At 59.8% G+C, this 20,837-nt stretch overlaps 1 protein-coding gene across 1 annotated transcript in view; it reads right to left on the reverse strand.

Moving 5' to 3' along the window:
* Nucleotides 1–20,520, reverse strand: part of KCNH2 (potassium voltage-gated channel subfamily H member 2) — a gene marked incomplete at both ends in the record, with an annotated part of 31,889 nt that extends 11,369 nt beyond the window's left edge. The window contains 4 exons of the mRNA XM_080701931.1: nucleotides 178–621; nucleotides 2,606–2,770; nucleotides 17,660–17,890; nucleotides 20,445–20,520. Coding sequence (XP_080558057.1) covers nucleotides 178–621; nucleotides 2,606–2,770; nucleotides 17,660–17,890; nucleotides 20,445–20,520 — 916 coding nt within the window. The remainder of the gene's footprint in view (nucleotides 1–177; nucleotides 622–2,605; nucleotides 2,771–17,659; nucleotides 17,891–20,444) is intronic.
* Between the last annotated feature and the right edge of the window lie 317 nt (nucleotides 20,521–20,837).

The following is a 20,837-nucleotide window of genomic DNA, read 5'->3' on the forward strand; positions in this document are numbered from 1 at the left end:
GTGGAAGAATGTAATGGGGAAAATGGACATTTAATAGAGTAAAAGGCCACTTAATGAGATTAAATAAGTACTTAATGGGATTTCCATCTCCCAGGCTCCCTGGCACCCGGGATGCAGGGGCGCGGGAGGAAGTTGAGGGCCGGGCGGGGCAGCAGAGCGCTGGGCCGGAGCCCTCACCGGTGCTGGCGTGGCGCGGCGGTGGGGGCAGTGCCCCGGCACGCATGGCCTCGATGTCGTCGGCCGAAGAGGCCCGGCGCACGCTGGCACAGCTCTCTCGGGAGCGGGTCCGGGCCAGGCTGCAGCTGGAGCCCGAGGCGTCGGGGTTGAGGCTGTGTGCCCGGGGCGACGGCTGCGGGCCTGGGGCGCTGGCGGGTGGCGAGCTGGGGCCCACCAGCGCACGCCGCTCCTCCGCCGGCCCCGGCCCCGCCACATGGTTGTCCATGGCTGACACCTCGTCCAGGGCCAGAGACTCACTGCTGGGCACCGCGGGCGTCAGATCCACGTCCAGCACCACGGCCCCTGGGGCGCCCGCGCCGCTCACGCCCCCTGGCCGCACCGATGACTCCCGGGCCGTCAGCGCCAGCAATGCGGGGAGCTTCAGGCGGAAGGTCTTGGCGCGGCCTGCAGGAGAGGAAAGGTCTGGGGCCTGAGGTCCTGGAGCTGGAGCCCCAGCCAAGGGACACCAGGGGCCCCACAGCCTCAGCGCTCCACGCAACCCGTGCCCAGAACTGAACTCCCGAAGAGCGCGGCCACAGTCTCTCCACATTCAGCCACACTCCAGGGCCGATTCCATAGTCATCTTTCACTCCCACCACTGAACTGGGGGTACCACTGTCCCCAGTATTTACTTATTCATTCGTTTATTTATTGGGGTACTCGGAATTGAACCCAAGGGCCTTCTACCTCTGAGATACACCCCAATTCTATTTTATTTGTATTTTGAAGCAGGATCTCACTAGGTTGATGAGAGTCTCAGTACTTGCTGAGCCTGACCTCAAACCTGCCATCCCCCTGTCTCAGCCTCCCAAGTACTAGGATTACAGGCATGCACCACCACGTCCAACTATCCCCATTTAAGACAGGTGAAGCCAGTCGTGGTGGCACATGCTTGTAATCCCAGCATTCGGGAGGCTGAGACAGGAGGATTGTGGCTCGCAGACAGCCTCAGCCACTACTTAATGGGCCTCATTGCAACTCAGTGAGACCCTGTTTCAAAATAAAGAACAAAAAATTAGGGCTGGGGGTATAGTTCAGAGGTAGAATGCCCCTTGGTTCCATCCCCAGTGCCACAAAAATAAAAAATTAAAGGAAGAAAGACAGGTGAAAGTTCAGACATAGATGCCCCTGGGTGAGCTGCTAGAGGTCTCTGGGTTCCGGGCCTGCTCGTGACTAGGAAGTGATGCCCAGGTGCTCTCCCCTATCCAGCATCCAAAGGGCCCATGCCACTGAAGCTCTTCTACAGCTTGAGAAACCAAGAGATGAACAACTTTGTCATGATTCTGAGGGAAAATCTAAAATTCAACCCAAGCCAGGCTCGGTGGTGCACACTTGCAATCTCAGTCCTTGGGAGGCTGAGACAAGAGGATCAAAGGTTTGCTGGCAGCCTCAGCAACTTCATGAGGCCCTGGGCAACTTAGTGAGACCTTGTTTCAAAATAAAGAATAAAAAATACAGCTGGGAGCTGGGCGTGGTGGCGCACGCTGTGATCCCAGCATTCAAGAGGCTGATATAGGAGGATTGTGGTTCGCGGACAGCCTCAACTACTTAGCGGCCCTTCGCAACTCAGTGAGACCCAGTTTCAAAATTAAAGGGAGGGACTAGCCGGGCGTGGTGGCGCACACTTGTAATCCCCGCGCTTGGGAGGCGGAGACAGGAGGATTGCGCAGGTTCGAAGCCAGCCGCGCTGGCTTAAGAGACCCTGTTTCCAAAAATAAAAAAGTATAAAATAGGTCTGGGAGTGTAGCCTGGAAGTAGAAGGGGTTCCAGGAACCCCAGTACCACCAAAAAAAAAAAAATTAAAAGGACTAAAAATAGGGCTGGGGGTGTAGCTCGAAGGTATAATGCCCCCGGGGTTCCATCCCCAGTACCACACAAAAAAATATAGTTGGGTGTAGCTCAGAAGTGGAATGCCCCTGGGTTCAAATATATATATATATATCCCATAGAGGCTGTCCTGGGTGAGGGGGGATTTGAACCTTTGGGTCAACAGGGGAAGAGGTGGGGTCACCACGCCTCCAGGCAAGGTGAGCGTCCCTCTCATCCCCTCCTCAATTAGCCAAGGGGAATGCAGCCAGGCAAGGATGGAGGACAAGATGGCAGAAACTCCATGGAGAGATAGGGTGAGCTGAGCTCATGAGACACAGCTTCCAGATGAGCAAAGCCGTAGCTCCCGGTGGCCAGGGCCAGTAGGCAGGGCGAGTCCCCATCCTGGAGAGAGGACCGCTCCTCAGGGAAGCAGGTGGGAACCCAGGCTGAAAAGCAGGTGCCAGCCAGACCACTTCTCGGCGCTCTTTGCCTCTGAAGAGACACAGGCACCCTCCCTTCCCACGGAGCCCTGGTGGGTAAGATGCATCCCTGGGCTGGCTGGAGAAGGCGACGAACTTACCAGGGGCCAGCCAGCTGGTGGGGGGGCCCCGGTGGTTGGTGTCACGAGCCGGGGACCCCACCAGGTCCTTCTCCATCACCACCTCGAAGTTGAGGATGAACATGATGACGGCCCCATCCTCGTCCTTCACGGGCACCACGTCCACCAGACACAGGAAGCAGCTCCCTGCAGAGTGGGGGGACACGGCCGCAGTGGCAGCCCTCTGCCCGGGCAAGGCACACAGCCCTCCAGGATGGACTCCAGAGCCCAAAGGCCCATCCGCTTCTGCCTCCCCTGTGGCTGCCCGTCTGGGATCTGCTTGCGCTCTCCCTGCCCCAGCTTGCTAACCCACAGCTCCTTCTCCCTCTGCCTGGCTCCTTTCTCCAGCCCTCTTCCCCTATATGCAATTTCTCTCACTAGCGTATGACCCTCTTGTCCTCTGTATTTTTATCTGTTTCTCAGTCTTTTTTTTTTTTTTTTTTTTTGCAGTACCTGGGATGGAACCCAGGGGGCCTTTTACCTTCAAGCTATACCCCCAGCCCTCTTTTTTATTCTTTATTTTGAAACCGGGTCTCACTGAGTTGCAAAGGGCCTCACTAAGTAGCTGAGGCTGTCCTTGAACGGCGATCCTCTGGTCTCTGCCTCCCAAATGCTGGGATTCAAGCGTGCCCACCATGCCCGGCTTCCCTAGCCTTTCAAGGTCTATCTGCTTTTCCCTCATTTGAGGCCTAATGGTGGTGGTCACAGACTGGATTTAGGCCCAGCGTCTCTGGGCTCAGATCCTCACCCAGCCTCTAAATGGTGTGTGCATTTTTCTTAGATTGTTCAACGTCCTTGGACCTCATTTTCCTTACCTGTAAAATGGGGGTTACAGCAATTCTTAGGAGCTATAAAGATTAAAGAAGTCAGCACACACTAAGCGCTAGGGCGGCCTGGCACACACCCCACACTGCGGACGGCTGGCTGGAGCTATTTGTCCCCGTCTCTGTTCTCCCTAGATTAGCTTGCAGCCGTTGTGCTGGTCCTCAACAAGATAAGTAGGCAAGTTGAAGGCCAGAGTTTCAAAACCTTTCGGACAGTGTGGCACTGCCGCAGTATCCAAGCGTGCGATCTTGTATATCATGAGAGGACTGGCCTGTGACATGGCAGGGAAAACATCTGATCCTTTGCCAAGGAGTCTGAGAACCAGTGCTCGAGCTCTCTCAGCTCTGGCTCTCCTGGTCTTCCTCCCTGCCCTTGACGTTCTGCCCGCAGTCTCTGCCCGCCAGAGCCCCTCCGCAGGGCCGCGCCACGGCGGCTCTTGTGAGGAGCAGCCCCGCCCTCTGTGCTGGTCCCTAAGGAGCCGGCGCGGTCTCCTGCTCATTCGAGGTGCCGCTCAGAGCCCCTGCCTGCGGGAAGTCTCTGCGTGAATCCAGAGGGCACAGGACCCCCGGCTCCTCCTCTGCGGGCCTGGGGGTGCCATCTCTTGCTCTTCCCAGGGACCCCTCCCCTCTCCTCGGCCCCTGCCCCGCTCATTGGTCTCTGCTTCCCCCCCATCGTCTACGCCTCCTCTGAAAGGACTGGGCCCTGGAATAGCAGCCCACTGCGACATGAGGATTCGGGGAGTAGAAAGGGGGCGTGCGGCCTACACAGTCCCTGGAGACTACTGTCCGTTCTGCTCACCTCGCTGCCTCCCAGCGCTCCCTTGGGCTGGCCCCCTCCCCAGCTGCTGGTCTCAGACCCGGAGAAGGGGTGATGACAGAGATGGCTCGAGTGGAGGGAGGGCCAGAACTCCTGGGACTCTGGCATGGCGGCCAGCCAGGGCCAAGGGACCGAGCACTGGAGAGGCAGGGCAGCGTTAGTGAGAAGGACCTGGCTCCTGGGAGATGCTGGCCGGGCCAGTGGGCACCGGAAGGGGATGGACCAGCAACTGGAGCAGCTGCAAGTGCCTCTGGTGGAGCGAGGTCCTCTGAACCCGACTTAAACAGGATGGTGTGGAGGTGAGGGCTGGCCCTGGAGGAGCTGGTCAGGAAATCGCTGCCCGGCCCCCAGGCCATCCACTCACTGCATCCCAGGCCCTCTCCACTCTGCCCAGGGGACCCAAGCCTCTGTCCGGGTCTCCCTCCAGCAGCTGTGCTTGTCCCCTGACCTCCGGCCTCTGACACGCAGCTGCAGTGCTGGGGCTGCAGGGGGCTGGGCCCAGCTGGAGGCCGTTTGGCACCCAGACAGTCCGCCTGGAGTTTATGCCCTAATATGGTGATGGCCGGCAGCGGCCTGAATAGGGACTGGCCTCCTCAGGACTACAGAGAGGCCAGAGACCAGGAAACCTCAGCCGTAAAGACCCCTCACACCTGCCCTGACCCCCAGCCATCCAGGCCCTGATCTGTGGTCCTTACCAGGAAACCCATCTCAGAGAAGCCCGGAGTCGCCGACAAGATGAGCTCAACCCTTCCAGACGGTTTGGGGACTCTGTCCCCAACACAGGCCCCTGAAATCCTGGCCTCGAGTCCTCAGCACCCCATCCCCAGGCTACGCAGCAAGAGAAGCCAGCTCTGCGCTGGGAAGCCTACCTACCATCGGAAACCTTTTTGGCATCGGAGACCGCTCCCACCACGCACTCGCAGCACCAGCCTCTCCCCACGCCCAGAAACTCGCTCACCCAGGGACCCCGCCCTTTGTTAACATTCAAGACATTTTTCCTTTCTAATAATCCTGTCAAAGGTTTGGTTTTTCCAAACACGTGAACCCCAGCTCTGCCTGGTGACCGGGGGAGACACAGATGGATGGGCTGAGCAGGCCCCGGGCTCCCTTGGCACCGTCTCCCTGCCAGGTTGGCCAGGTCTTTCAAGAGCTGCCACATCACTGCCCCCCACCCCACCCGTTCTTCAGCCACGCCTGCCAGCAGGACCCCACTAACTGACAGTGTGGGAGGTGGGGGCCCAGAGCAGGGAAACGCCAGCCAGCCCGGGATGGCCAGAGCATAGGGCAGCTTCTGTGCAGCTCGGGCACCCCGCTTCCCCGCTCACAGCCATCGCGAGAGCAGGAGACCGCTGCACCCTGGCCTTGCCAGCCCCTTGTCCCAGTGCCACCCTGCCCAGCCGCAGCCCACGGCTCTGCTCCCTTCTCCCTCCAACTCTGGCTGCCATGCCACCCAGCGCCAGGGCAGAGTGGCCTCAGGAAGCTGTGCCCAGCTAGTGTGCAGTTCCAATGACAGCCACGGGGTGGCAGGCACAGCCCACGCTCGGAGGCAGCCAGCCCCGGAGGCTCCAGGAAGGTGGGGTGGGGGGCAGCCTGGAGGGGGACGGCTAGGCAGGATGCAGGACTCCAGGTCTCAAAGGGGAGGGGACACAGGTGGTGGCCTTCGGGCTTACCCTCCTGAGCCCTGGTGCTCACCTATGACACAAGGTAGTCACCCACGGGCAGGACTGGAGGGATGCAGGATGGGAAATCTGCAAGGCTGGAGCCTGGCTCCAGCATAAACTTGAGAAGGAGGAAGGGAGACAGGGCTAATGGAGACGGGGCCGCCCCTCCTTCCACCCCAGCCCAGCTGGAGACCCCACTTTGTAAGGAGGCTCCTGCCCAGCCTGGCCGTTGCCTGGCATCTCTGGGGATGGAGACAAGGAGAGGGGCACAGGCATGCTGGATAGCCGGCTCCAGGCTCCCTGCTCCCTCGGCCCTTGGGCGCTGATGGCGGGGGGGGGGGGGCAGCCACTCTCCCAGAGACCTTCAGAGGTCACACGGCTCACCACAGGTCAGAGGGGGGGGGCAGCACCAGGGGCCCTGGGGAATAGCGGGACAGCCCATCCAGGATCCACAGAAGGTCGTCATCATGCACCTGGAAGGGGCACTTTGCTTGTCCAGCACCCTAACCCACCCGATTCCACCTCCGGGCACCGCTGGCCGAGGCCAGGCCCAGGTGACACGCCTGGCATTAGCAGGGCCAGGCCTCCTCTCTCCCAGCAGAAGCAGGCAGGGAAGAGGAGGCCTGCAGATGACCCGGTTCGCTTGGCGGGCTCCTGCGGTCAGCGTCTGCTGGGTCACAGGGCACCAGGTGTCCCCGTGCTCCTAACACCCGCGACACCACGGGGACACACAAGCATGGGCGCGCCATGAGCAAGGCTGCCCTGGCGCCTGCCCTGCCGGAGCCAAGCGCTCGCCAGGACCCCAGTTGGTGCACAGGACAAGGCAGGAGAAGAGAAGACAGCAGATGGTGGAGGCCCCAGGGAGCCCAGCTGCGCTGCCCGGGCCATCAGGAGATGGGGGCTTTGTCTCCTCTTTTGCTGTTTGACTGTGGGCAGGTCACCCACCTGGTCACTGAGCTTCCAAGCTGCGGGTGCCACAGGGACCAGTGATCCCTGCCCTGGGGGCCAGATGAGCTGACAGATGGCCTTGCGGCAGAAGCCACAGCTATAATGAGGCGGATCCCTGCAGGGAAGGTGACCTCGAGCATCCTGGCCCTGCTCACCTCCCTGCCTCGCTCCAGCAGGAGGCGCCGGCCCAGGAGGGGCCCAAAGTCACACCGAGGGCAGAGGCCAGGCTGCAGTCGCCCTCCGCCCGGCAGTGGCTGTCTCCGGAGCAGCAGCCCAGGCTGTGTAGTGTCAGGTTATATTTAGCCTGGTGGTGGCGACAGGAAGATGCAGCGGGAGCTGCTCCTGGCCGGGGGCCACCGTGTCGCTAACACCGCCCTCATGAGCAGCTGCGGGACCAAGGGGAGGACATTGAGGGCCCGAGGGACAGAGTGGGGGAGCCCGAGAGGCCAGCCAGCGAGAGCGCGCGCGCGTGTGTGTGTGCGTATGCATGTGTGTGTGCGCGCGTGTGTGCGTGCATGTGTGTGTGTGTGTGTGTGTGTGTGTGTGTGTGTGTGTGTGTGTGTAAGAGAGACAGGCCCCCCTGTGCTTCTGCGTCCAGAAGCTGAGAACTACAATAGAACAGTCCTGAGGGATCAGGCAGGCTTGGGGCCCACAAGCCAGACTCACAGCCATAGTAGCGGCTCCATCAGACAGACCCTGCCAGCGGTGTCTACAGGGCCTCGGGTCTCTACAGCCAGCTAGACTCCACCCAAACCCCAGCCCAGGCCATGCCAGAGCCATCGGTCCTGCAACTACATCACCTCAAGAGACGAGCTCAGGGGTTAGCACTTGCTTAGCACGTGCAAAGGCCCTGGGTTCTGTCGCCAAAACAGAGACAAATGGGAACACCCACGCTGGCTCCGTCACCCGTCTCCTGGTGCCATAGCACCTCCAGGCCACAGCCTCATGGGCCATAAAACAGGCATCACGCCTCCTGCCCACCTCCCAAGAAGCCCAGGAAGGCAAGGCAAGGTTAACCTGGGGAGGCTGCTCTCAGCAGCCAGCCCTGATGCCCCTCTGCTCCCGAGTGACCCCTCCCACTCCCTCCAACCCCACTTCCTCAGCCTTTGGGACCTCTGCAGGCTCTCCCGGCTGCTCCACGGGGCCCAACCATGCTTCTCTCTGGGGACTTGCTTAAAGCCACACCCCTTACGCAGGAGATGGGGCAGGGTGGCTTCTGTGTGGCTCCCGCCAAGCCCAGCATCAGGCCTGCGGTGGGGCGGGGGGCCAAATTCTGAGGAGGGGTGCGTAAGCAGCGTGGAGGTCTGCTGGCGGCCTCGGGGATGGAGACTGCGGCTACAGCAGGGGCAGACAGCCGCGTGGCTACCTCTCACCTCCCTTCCAGACCCAGGGCTACATCTGCCTTTTGGGATGAAGGCGTCCGTTTCAAACCCCCAGTGCCCCGTTGCCGAGTCTATACAGAGCTGCCACAGGCATTCAGGTGTCTTTCCCCAGAGCAGCATTAAGTCTGGCCAGCGTCACCATGGAGCAGAGGCGGATGCCGTAGAAATAGCCCCAGGTGAATTCCTGAGCCTCAGGCCCCTTTGGCCCCATCACTGCGAGCCCACACGGGGCAGCAAGGGCACACAAGGGGCACTGCCCAGAGGGGACAGTCTGGCCCTGCCCTGCTCCCGTCCTCTGTGAGCTTGAGGACTACGCTCCATCTGGGCTCCCCACTTACCCCCGAGCCCTGGGGAGGCTGATAAAGCCGGTCCCCGTTCCAGCTCGTCCATGGGTCACCGAGCGGCCCACAGCTTCTTGGTCATAAACCAAGAATACGATTCCTGCCTGGCTGGCCCCCGCCATGGGGCCGAGACACGCACATAAGCAAAGACAAGCGCCAGCCAGACCCCAGTGCGCATCTCCACGTCCGACAGGTGAGCGGGACCAGACGGTGAGCACAATGGGCCATCTCCCCAGAGGGCGGCAGGTCAACGGGGAACAATTACAGCTGAGAAGAGCTGGGCGAGCTGGCCAGACACTGGGCCGGCCCAGCTAACGCAGCGACTGTGCCCCAGAGAGAAGCCATCAGAACGCACAGTCAAAAAAAGAGAACGGACAGCAATAAAAACCAAAAAGTATCTGGAACTGACTAAGAGTGGGGACATCAAAGAAAAAGACAAGCCAAAACTGTGTGTGTGTGTGTGTGTGTGTGTGTGTGTGTGTGTGTGTGTGTTACTGGGGATGGAACCCAGGGGCGTTCTACCTCCAACCTACACCCCCAATCTGATTTTTTTTCTTTATTTTTGAAATGGGGTCTTACTAAGTTGTTGAGGGCCTCACTAAGTAGCTGAGGCTGTCCACACCGCGATCCTTCGGTCTCAGCCTCCCAAACGCTGGGATTACAAGCGTGCGCCATCATGCCCGGCATAAGCCAAAACTCTAAGACCGAAATGTTCTGGTAAACAGAGGGACCGTCCAGGCTCTTGACGGGGACAAATATCATAACCATGTCAACCCTCAGGGTGTGGCGGTGCACACCTGTAATGCCAGTACAGACAGGAGAACTGCAGCTGTGGGGCCAGCCTCTGCAACAGGAGGCTCTCCACAACTTAGTGAGACTCTGCTTCAAAACAGACAATAAAATAGAACTGTGGGTGTAGCTCAGAGTAGAATGCTCTTGGGGTCAATCTCCAATACTATACATATACACACACCAAAAAAAATCAACTCTCCTTAATCTACAAACCCAATCTAATTCAAATCAAGATTCTAGGGGGGCCTGGCGTGGTGGCGCACGCTTGTAATCCCCGCATTTAGCTAAGAGGCTGAGACAGGCGATTGCATAGGTTCGAAGCCAGCCTCAGCTACTGAGTGAGGCTCTCAGCAACTCAGTGAGACCCTGTTCCCAAATAAAGTATAAAATAGGTCTGGGAGTAGAGCCCGGAGGTAGAAAAGCCCCTGGGTTCCACCCCAGTACCACAAAAAAAAAAAAAAAAAAAAAAAAAAAAGATTCTAGTGGGGGTTTTTCTTCTTCCTCTCCTCCTTTCCAGGAACTCAATAAACTTTCTCTAAAGTTTATAGAGATGATCCAGGAATAGCCATGTCAAGCTGTAAAAAGAAGGAGGAGGGAGAATTTGCCTTACCAGACGCTAAGGCACATTACATATGGTTTTGGGGGGGGGGGTGTTGTGTGTGTGTTTGTTAGTTTTTTGTTTGTTTGGAGGTTTTTTTGTTTTTGTTTTTTGTGGGTCTGGGGATGGAGCCCGGGGGCATTCTACCTCTGAGCTACACCCAGCCCTATTTTTTATTCTTTATTTTGAAACAGTGTCTCACTGAGTTGCAAAGGGCCTCACTAAGTAGCTGAGGCTGTCCTCGAACCGCCATCCTCCTGTCTCCGCCTCCCAAATGCTGTGGCCACCACGCCCGGCTTATACACATGTTTTTTTGTTGTTGCTTTTAAACGTGGTTCCGATGCAGAAACAGACAAATATTTGGAACAGAACAGAATGCTCAGCGACAGATCCAGGGCTCAGTGGGAAGCTCACCTGTGCGGCAGACAGCCCTCGCGAATCAATGGAAAAAACAGGCTAGATGTGTTGGGAAAGTTGGCTCATTACACGGAAAAAATAAAACTTGATCCCTACTTGACACCACATCCGAGAAGGGCTCAGGATGGAGTCAAGGACCCAGTGAAAGAGCGAAGCGATTGGGTTAAGAGAAGCAAACACAGACCGTTGGCGCTGCCAGGCAGCGAAGAATTTCTTCAACAGGATTCAGAAACACCGCAAAACTAAAAACTAAGGGTTGGTTTGGATCCAAACTAAGTATCATTGTTGAGCTGGGCGTGGTGTTGCACACCTATAATCCCGGTATTTGGAGGCGGAGACAGGAGGATCACAGGTTTGAGGTCAGCCTCAGCAACACAGCAAGACTCCCAGCAACCTACTACGGACTTGTCTCCAAACAAAGAAAACTAATAAAGGACTGAAGGTATAGCTCAGAGGTAGGATGCCCTTGGGCTTAATCCCTAGTCTCACACACACACACACACACACACACACACACACACACACACACAGGATTATTGTTGGATAAACCGAATAGGGACTGAAAGAAGATATTTGCAATACCTCAATTCAACAAAGAAGGAACGTCTGCGATATACACCGAATATTTTACTGTATGCATTTGTATTTCTAGACTACATAGGCTTCTGCTGCATATCCACAGGGAAAAAAAAGACAGCAACTTCATGCTGGGTACAGTCGTACACGCCTGTAATTCCAGCACTTGGGAGGCTAAGAGAGAAGGACTACAGGTTCAAGGCCAGCCTCAGCAACTTAATGAGACTCTCGGCAATTTAGCAAGACCCTGTTTCAAAATAAAATAAAACAGGTTGGAGGTAGACTATCCCTAGATTCAATTCCCAGTGCCAAAAATAATTAAAGATTTAAATTTTTAAAAAAATAGGGCTGGGATGCCGGGCGTGGTGGCGCACGCTTGTAATCCCCGCGCTTGGGAGGCAGAAACAGGAGGATCGCGCAGGTTCGAAGCCAGCCCCGCGCGCTGGCTTAGGAGACCCTGTTTCCAAATAAAAATGTAAAAATAGGTCTGGGAGTGTAGCCCAGAGGTACAAGGGCTTCCAGGAACCCCAGTACCACCAAAAAAAAAAAAAAAAATAGGGCTGGGTCCAGGCGTGGTAGTGTACGCTTGTAATCCCTGTGCTTGAGAGGCGGAGACAGGACGATCGCACAGGTTCGAAGCCAGCTGCGCTGGCTTAAGAGAACCTGTTTCCAAATAAGAAAAAGTATAAAAATAGGTCTGGGAGTGTAGCCCGGAGGTAGAAGGGCTTCCAGGAACCCCAGTACCACCAAAAAAAAAAAAAAATAGGGCTGGGGTGTAGCTCAGAGATGGAACACACCGGGGTTTGATCCCCAGTACCATACACGTGCACACACACACACACAAAAAAAAAAAAAAAAAACAACCTCAGTAGAAAATTAGAAAAGGACAGAAACAAGCAATTCCCAGGAAAAATAACCCAAAAGCTACGGAGCCCAAGAGATATTCAGACTCACTAGAAATCAAAGAATTGCAAAGTAAAGAAAGCAACAAGATACTGTTCCCCCTATGAGATGGGCAAAAGTCAGAAAGGTGGACAAGGTCAGTCGCGAGGTGGGCGCTCAGGCTCCGTTCAGCCCGGTGACGGGGGGAGGCAGTTGCGGTGCATGATGGGGCAGCATGTAGTTAAAGGTCCGCCTGGCCTGCGCACGGGCAATTCCACTCCTAGGCACATTACCCACCAGCCCAGAAAGACGCGCATCTCGGGATGTTCACTGCACCATTATTTCTGGTGTCAGGGAGACAACCGGAGGTCCCTCCCTGGGAGAGGGGGCAGCTGAGACGTGGTCAATGGGTAGCCAACGACTAGACGTCACGGCGCGCTCCCGTGCAAGAGAAGTGAATATCAGAACACAGTATGTAGCACAGTGTCATTTACATAAACTGAAGCCACATGCATCCATCCAGACAAAATACACATTTGCAAGAACATATGCAGGCGACACATTCCCAGTAAGTACATTTGAACGGCTGCCTATCAGGAGCGTCGTAGGACCGGAGAGTGAGATAAAAGGGAAAAGGGAAAAATAAAATGAAAGAGAAAGAGGAAACCCGCTAACATGGAGGTGGCGGTGTCAATCATCCGGGAGTGGAGCCAGCGGAAGCCTGGGGAGGGGGAGGAGAGGCAGGCCAGGGTGCGCCTGGCTTCCCGCAGTCCCAGCGCAGGAGGGTGGCCACAGGGGGACGCCCTGCGGGTGGCAGGGCAGGAGCCCCTCCGGGCAGACATGCTGCCTTCCCGGTGTCTGTGCGGGATGGAGGAGCACCCTGGTCCCAGCCCACAGTGCCGGGGACAGGAGGGCTGATCCCACTCACCAGGCGAGGATGCACCCGGTTCCCCGAGGCCACAGCCCTCCTGCTCCAAACAGGCCTGTGAGACCAGACACCAGGCTTGGCAAGGCTCTGGGGTTGGGGACAACTGGGCCAGAGTTCCTGGCCGGCAACCAGCCCCTGCAAGCGGTTGCCTCCCCCTGCTCGGCGCACTCGAGGGCCACCTGTGCAGGCACGTGGCTCCAGTGTGCAAACTCTAGAGTAGAATCACAACAAAGAGTGCACCTGCCACCTCCCGCACCAGGCCTCTCTGAGTGAGGAGGCTGCACCCCCAGACGCCTGCCCTTCGCCCCACGAGGCCGCCCGCAGCCGGCAGGGCTGGAGGGCTGGCAGCTCTCTCAGGCCGCCGCCACCAGCTCCCCATCTTCCTCTGCCCTGATGGCCCCGCTCCTCCGCAGCCCCTGAAGCCTGCCATTCTGTCGTCCCAAGGCTGTTTTTTGTTTTATGATTTATTTTTTGGTAGTACTGGGGATGGAACCCAGGGACATTCTACCTCCGAGCTACACCCCCAGCCCTATTTTCTATTCTTTATTTTGAAACTGCCTGCCTCGTTCATTCATTCACTCATTCTTCATTCTGCAAACATGTACACGTCCTGAGCTCTCACCACATAGCAGCCACGGTAGATTCAGCAGAGGACAGAGCCGGTAAGCTGCCCTCCGCCCTCACGGAGCTGCCTGGTGGGGAAGAGGGATGCAGCGAGCTCATCCAGGGAGAGGGAATCAAGGCAAGATGCGGGCCTGCAGGGACATCATGGCAGCAGAGCCGGCCCAGTGCACAGCAAAGAGGGGACGGGGGGACCAGCAGCTGCTGGAGCCCCTGCGGTGCTCAGCGCTTGTTACCTATCTCCTCTCTGGCCCTGACCCCAGGCCTCCTGATCCCAGTCCTGAGGGTGGTGGAATTCTGCTAACCCTCCACCCTGAGAGGGCTACATACTGGCCACACTCCTGCCCACACACAGGAGGGCAAGGAGAGTGCTTTTCTGAGAGGTGCTACAGGCACCCTCAGGGAGACCGCTAAGCCTGTAAGGGCTTCCTGGGAACCTCTCAAATCACACCACACAGGAAGCCACCTTTGGGCGGAAAAGAGGCCCAGGCTCAGCCCACCGCACACCCCCCACGCTGGCCCCCAGAGCCCGAAGTCATGGTCAACTCTGCTTCCACCCCAGACAGCTCTGCATAAATATTTACATAGCTCCTCTGGGGGCCTCGGGAGACACAGCACGGGGCCACCTTAGACATTCTCCAGGCCTAGGGTGTGCTGGGGCAGGCGGCACCCCTGCACTGTCAGGGCGCCGGGCAGGGCTGGACAGGAAGCCCCTGCAGCCAGGACAGGACCTGCCGCACAGCTCGGAGAGAAAGTGCTCAGCGGGGAAGCAGCCAGGCCCCTGCAGGTGCCCTGGCCAGGAAGATAAGGACACCTGCCCTGTGACCATGACCACACACCTGCACTCTCCTGTGATCACCCTGGGGCTTGGCATGTCAAGAGACAATACCCAGTGAGGCACCAGCCTCTGACCCCACCCCTGGACCCCCAGCCTCCCGTCTCCCCGCTTTGAGAAAAAGCTTTTTTTTCACCAGCTTTTTCCCCTCTGATTCGAGGGGATGGGGAGGGGTGGAGAGGTGTGGAAGAAGACCTGGAGAGATGGCTGGGGCGGGGAGGCAGGAGCTGGGGACCTGCCTGAGCACCTGGGAGGCCGAGGTCTGAGTTGGGGCTGCAGCCCAGTGAGTGTGGGCCACCTCTCAGACCCTACTTCTCCCTGCAGCAGCAGCAGCAGCAGCAGCAGCAGCTGTTGCGGTGGGGACCCTCTGACCTTGTTGCTATGGCAACTGGCCTGCAGCTAGACCGGAGAAGCCGATAGATAGACTCTTCTCCTGAGACACCCCATTGCCACCTACGCACAGTCTCTCAGGGACACCGGGATGTGGAGACAGGGCCAGGACAGGCAGAGGTATGGGAAGACAGACAGCCTTTCAGACAGAGGCCCACAGGGGAGCGGGAGAGAGGCAGACACGGGGAGAAGGAGGTGGAGAAGAGGCAGGCAGGCTGGAGACAAAGGCAGGGAGGCCTCCGTGGGTGTGGAGGGACAGCTGCTGAGAGGACCCAGCAGTGCAGCTGGAACAAAGAGCAGAGAATGGAAGGGACAGAGGGAAGACCTCCCGGGGCCTTTCAGGGACACAGCCACGTTCCCCCCCCCCCGCTCTGGCAATGCAGAAGCACAGGTGTGTGCCCAGCCAGCACCTGCTGTCAAGGTGCCTCTGGGGATGCTAGAGCCTGCCGGCCCCCCACCACTGGGCTCCGCTCCCAGTTTCCTCTAACCCTGGGCCTCCCTCCGAGGGACATCAGCACAGGCCCAGTCAGCCCTGGGCACGCAGTGTCTCTTCCTCCAACCCACACTCCCCCAGCTGAGCCTCCCCACCTCCCAGCAGTTCAGCAACTAAATAATGGGGCTGTCTGGCTCCAGGCCCTGAGACTGCACAGAGCCGGGCCTGAGGCACGGACACAGCACAGCTGTCCTTGGCAGCGCCTGCCAGCAGAAGGCTCTGCCTCCTTCCAGCCACTCCACCTCCCTGGGGTGCCAGACCAGGGACCCAGTCCCCCAGGCATAGCCAGGCAGAGACCCTGGGAGAGGCCTGGCCAGAAACACACAGGGATACTGTCTGAGTGGCCCGGGCACCATGGTGCGCACACAGAAACACACAGGGATACTGTCTGAGTGGCCCGGGCACCATGGTGCGCACACGCAGCCGCAGGATAACAGCTGGACAGAGGAAGGGGATGCTGAGGAGATTTGTCCACATCATGCACATGATACATGGGGCCCCAGGTAGCCAAGGGCCAAGCCCAGCCCGTTGGCCCGCAGGAGATACCTGATGCCCACGGGGTCTAGATGAGAGCTGAGAAGGGGGAGGGTGGCGACTGGCTGGGGCAGGCCTTTCTGGGTCACTGCCCCAGTGATGTGATAACCTAGAGAGGGGAGAGCCTGCACTTGGGTGGGGACGTGGGCTCTGCACCACCCCATGCTCTGATGCACAGGTAACCAGACCCCTGCTGCCCTGTCTCCATGTGCAACTCGAGTGGGCCAGACGAGGTGATCCTCAAAGTCGCCAAGATTCCATCATGGCTTCTTCTGCAGAAGGGTCCCCAGCCCAGCTCTCGCTAGAGGATCCAGCCTGGGTCAGGAGGGAGGGCCAGCTCCACCTAGGAGGCCCCACACAGGCTCTGACCAAAGACACGAGCACTCAGACCCCTTCTAGCAGGGCCAACCCACCAGCACAGCGTGGTCCACAGTGCCACTGGAAGGGGGTTTCCAGGGAAGACCCTGTTTCGGGTTCGCTCTCTCACAATCTCAGCGCCTTTGTGAGGCTCCCACGGAAACACACGCTTTCCGAAGTAGAAACAGGTCCAGGAAGCCGACCAACCTGACCGAAACTTCCTCCCGGGGTCCTGAACCCAGGTTTTATGTGTCTGTATTCTTTCCATTATTCCAGTGCTTTGCAAACTTTTAAAATAAAGTGTCACATGAACTAATGTGCAGTGCAGGGGCAGACCTGCGGCTTCTGGTGTGGTTTTCAAGATCTGACAGCAGAGCAGAGCCAGGGAGACCTGGCCAGACAGGCAAACTACATTCCTGCCTCTGCCATCCTCTAGCTGTGGGATTCTGGAGAACTGTCTTAATCCTCTAAAGTCTAGTTTCCTCATCCATAAAATGGGGACAAAACAGTTTCTACTTCTCAAGGCTGTGAAGACTGCACAAGATAACAAATGAAACGTGTGGCCCAATGTCCAGCACATACAAACCTCCTGGCCTCGCTGCGCCCATCTGCCTGCCTGCCTGCCTGCCTGCCCGGAGGACCCCAATTTGCCGTGTTCAAACCCTCTTCCAAAGAGCCACCGTGCACCTGTGTGCACCTGCAAAGGCCACGCTCAAGCCACCGGCCATCGCTCACACCACCCTCAGTCTCCCTGGCTCCCTTCTATCCAGCGGGAGTCAGAGTGTGCTCACAGCCCACCAGCTCCCTGAGGGCAGGATCTCATCCGTACAGCGCTCTGCTCCCTGTCCAAGAACCCAGCTCTAAGCCAGCCTCACACGGGGCACTAAACACGTTGAGGACACAGTGGTGCCAGCAGGGGGTAGATGCGAGTCCAGATGCGATTTTGGCACCACCTCCACAGCCCTCCGGTGCCCGCGGGCCCCTTGGTGGCCAGGCTGCACTGCCCTCGCCCGCAGAGCCCACCCCAACAGGGCAGGCGCGTGGGAGGGGCCCCGCCCGGCTCTGTTTATCTGCTCTCGCTCTCCGGAAGCTCAGAGCAGCCGGGCTGGGAGGCGGTGGCTGAGCAGAGACACCTGGCGCAGGGGGTGGGGGCGGGGCTGGTCGTTCAACAGATGAAACAAAGGGAACCGAGTTGTGGGAAAGGCTCAGGCCTGCCCCAGGTGCGTCGAAGTGAGAGAGGAAGCGCGGGCCGCAGTGAGCCCAGTCACCTGGCGGGGGCGGCCCGAGGGCAGGTAGCTAGAGCCCTGTGCCCGGGCATCAGCGCCCGGCTTGACCTATCACCTCCATCCACGCACGCACCTGCCACTAGTTCAACGTGCTCACACCTGCTGGGGAGGAAGGAGCCAGAAGTGCCAGGCCCTCAGCCTAGCAACCCCCTGGACATCCAGAAAACCATCCCATCAGAGCCAGAGAGTGGAGAGGCCCGGAGCGTGCCAGCCCCCGGAGCACAGCCACGCCCCCGCCGGCGTCCAGCCCGAGGAACCCACGGATTCACCAGCCACCCCCCACCCACCCAACGCCGACCCCTCCCCCGGCCCCTAGGCCCCGCCCTCGCCGTGGCCCGCCCAGGCCCCGCCTACCATCTTTCCGGTAGAAAGCGATCTCCACTTTTCGCTCCTCGGCGCCGAGCAGGGCCTGCGCGATCTGCGCGGCCGCCCGGCGCTGCGTGCGCGGGCCGTGCAGGAAGTCGCAGGTGCAGGGCCGCTGCATCACCTCGGCCCGCGAGTAGCCGCACAGCTCGCAGAAGCCGTCGTTGCAGTAGATGACGGCGCAGTTCTCCACCCGCGCGTTGGCGATGATGAACTTGCGGCCTGTGGGGGGCGGGGAAGAGCGGGCACGTGAGCGGGGACCCCAGCCTCGGGGCTCCCCGCCCCTCCCCCTCCCTCGCCGCATACCACGGCCCAGGCACTCCCCGCAGCCCGCAGCACCGCGGGGATCGGGGTCCCCAGCAGTGGGCGAACGCAGCTGTGCCACGGCACAGGTGCCTCGACCGGCCGGGCACGGCCTGATGGCGCGCCCCTCCCTCGCGGCCTCGGGCTGGCTGCTGGCTTCCCCCGGGCAGGCGGCCAGCAGTCTGCCGCCCCCTCCGCGCCCGGGGCCGAGGCCAGCCTGGGCGTGTGTCAGCAACGCGTGTCAGCGCCGCGGCACAGGGATAAACACTGGGCCTGGAAGAGGGAGCCGGGGAAAGGCCAGAGATGGCCGCCAGCCTCCCTTGCACTGGCTCCTCTGGCTTCTTTCTCTTTATCCCTGTCTGCTCCGGAGGCTGGGGACAGGGCGAGGAAGGCGCTCCCTAGGGAACTGGTGCAAACATCTGCAGGCCCTGCCAGTACCTACCGAGGCCAGTCAGGAGCTGGGGAGTGGGGGCCCCGAAGAAGAGGTCAGCAGCCTGGGAGCATCTACAGTACTCCAGCTCACTTTGACAACCCCAGAGAGGTCTGGACGCTCGTGTTATGGATGGAAAGACCGGCTCAAGAGAAGTTCGGCACCACACCCGAGTCCTGCGGCTCATCAATGTTAGAGCCAGCCTTTGAGCTGAGGGTCACCGGCCACAGCCCAAGGTCACAGGCGCAAGGAAAGGGGCCTGCACCAGCCCTCTTGTAAGAAAGCGGGGCCTGGACAGAGGGCCTTCCCCAGGGACCCAACAAGGAGCAAAGCCCAATGGACCCATTTCAGCTGGACTTGGCCCGCCTGCCCCACGCTCACCCAGGGCCAGGCTGGTGGGTGAGCAGCTGGCCTCGGTTGGTACCAGGCAAGATGCTCCAGGGATACGAGCTGTTTATAAACAGCAGTTCTGACCACTCTGCCCTTTAATTCTGGGGCTTTCAGTAATAGTTGGATTCTCCCCTGGCCTCCCCAGCACCTCAACCCTGAGGCTGCAGCCCCGCAGGCCAGGCCCAGGCTGCACCAGGAGCACCCTGAGGCGGGCCCAGGTACAGGGGATGCGACCTCTTGGCATTCCTCAGCTGCCCTTCTCCTGGCTACAAGGAAGCTACTTTTTGAAGTTGGGTCGTCTTTAGGTGAGTTGCTAGGGTCCCCCACAACTCTCAGGTCAGGGCCCCAGTCACATGAAAAGACCCCCTAACTCTGCCCCAGCCCAGACCCAGAGCACTGGCCACACACACTTGCAGGTCCAGGAGGAGCAAGTTTCTTCGAATGCAAGCCCCACCCCACCCCCACCCCTCCACAGAGATCCTAGAGTACCAGGACAGAAGCCGCCTCAGAGGCTCCTTTGGCCTCCGCCTCCACAGATGTGGATACTGAGGCCCCGGGGGTAAGCATGGCTCAAGGTCACATGGCCCTCGGGCAGGGGTAGGGCCCGGAGCCAGACCTCCTCAATCAGTCCCAGGAGCAACATCCCCGGAGGAGCTTGGAGCTTTGGGGAGGGAAGCCTGCAGCCCCCAGCCCCAGGCCCTCCACCAGTGTCTGGCTTCGCCCCTCAGGCTCATCCTGTGCTTCTGCTTGAGAAAACACAGCCCATCCCACTGACCCTCCCCACACACTGCTACAAGCACACGGTGTTCCGTGTGTGCAGGGTCACAGGCAGGAAGGAATGTCACCTCTCCGCACTCCCAGGCCTCGGCAGTCACACCCACTGTGGCATATGCAGCTTTAGGGACAGGCACCCAAATGCCCAGAATATTCACTTAGTCTGGGGCACTTCTGGAAACCTCTCCTGCCAGGCCAGCATCAGGGGGACTGTAGAACCCATAAGGGAGACTGGCGCCATGGCCCATGGCCGGCAAACCCATGACATGGGAGGGGCAGCCTCAGATCCCAACTTTGACAGCCCAGGACACCCTCTCACCTCCCGACTCAGGCTTGTAGCCTTGTCAAAGACACCTCCCCGCTGCCCGTGCAGGGTCAAACTCAGGTAACAAGGGCTCAGGGTCACACAGGCTGAGCAGCCCAGGTCTGCTCTACATCCCATACAGCACGGCCGGGCTGCTGCGGGCGCTGCACTCTGGGTCCCACGGTTTGGGTCATCTGTGTTCTCCTGTCCTTGCACACACGCAGCCTCACGGTCTCCAGGCACTCTGCGTTGGGGACACCTGCACACTCCATCCCACCCCTCTTCCCTGCACACTGGGGGGGGGGGGGTGTCACACAGACTCTGAGATCCAGAAAGTCTGAGCTGAGCCTCCCACTCCAAGCCCCAGCCGGCCCCAGGCCCCTGGGTCCCATGCCCACGGCTGCTGGCACCAAGCCTTGTCCCCAGGACCCCTGGCCGGAGCCTCGGGGCCCACCGGCCCCCAGCAACTCGCACCGGGCGCTGCACACGGCCTGGGCACGCCCCCCCCCAGCACACTCCGCCGAGCTCGACCCGCCCCCGGAGCCCCCTCCCCGCGCGGCCCCTCCCCCACTCACTCTGGCCCTCAAACTTGCGGATGATGGTGTCCAGGAAGGTGTTCTGCGGCGCGACGTGGCCCCTCCGCACAGGCATCCTGAGCCCATGGGCGGGGCGGGCGGGCCCCCACCCACCCCGGCCCGGCCCGGCCCAGCACTAGGCTCCGGGTGGCCCGGCCGGGCCGTGGTCCCTGCACCCCGCGGCCAAGCTGAGCACGGGCGGGGCCGGGGCTGGGCTGCGGGCGCGGGGTCCCTCTCCGCTCCCGGCCCGGCCTGGAGCCGCCTGCGCCCGGGGCGCCGGGCCGCTCGCACACCTGTCCGCCCGCCCGGGTCGGGCCCCCGGCCCCGCTCCGCCGCGTCCCCGCGCACGCTCCGCCCGCCGAGCGCCGCGCTCCCGGCTCCTGCGCGCCCCGC

Source organism: Muscardinus avellanarius, assembly GCF_963383645.1.
Source record: "Muscardinus avellanarius genome assembly, chromosome: 9".
Lineage (NCBI taxonomy): Eukaryota > Metazoa > Chordata > Mammalia > Rodentia > Gliridae > Muscardinus > Muscardinus avellanarius.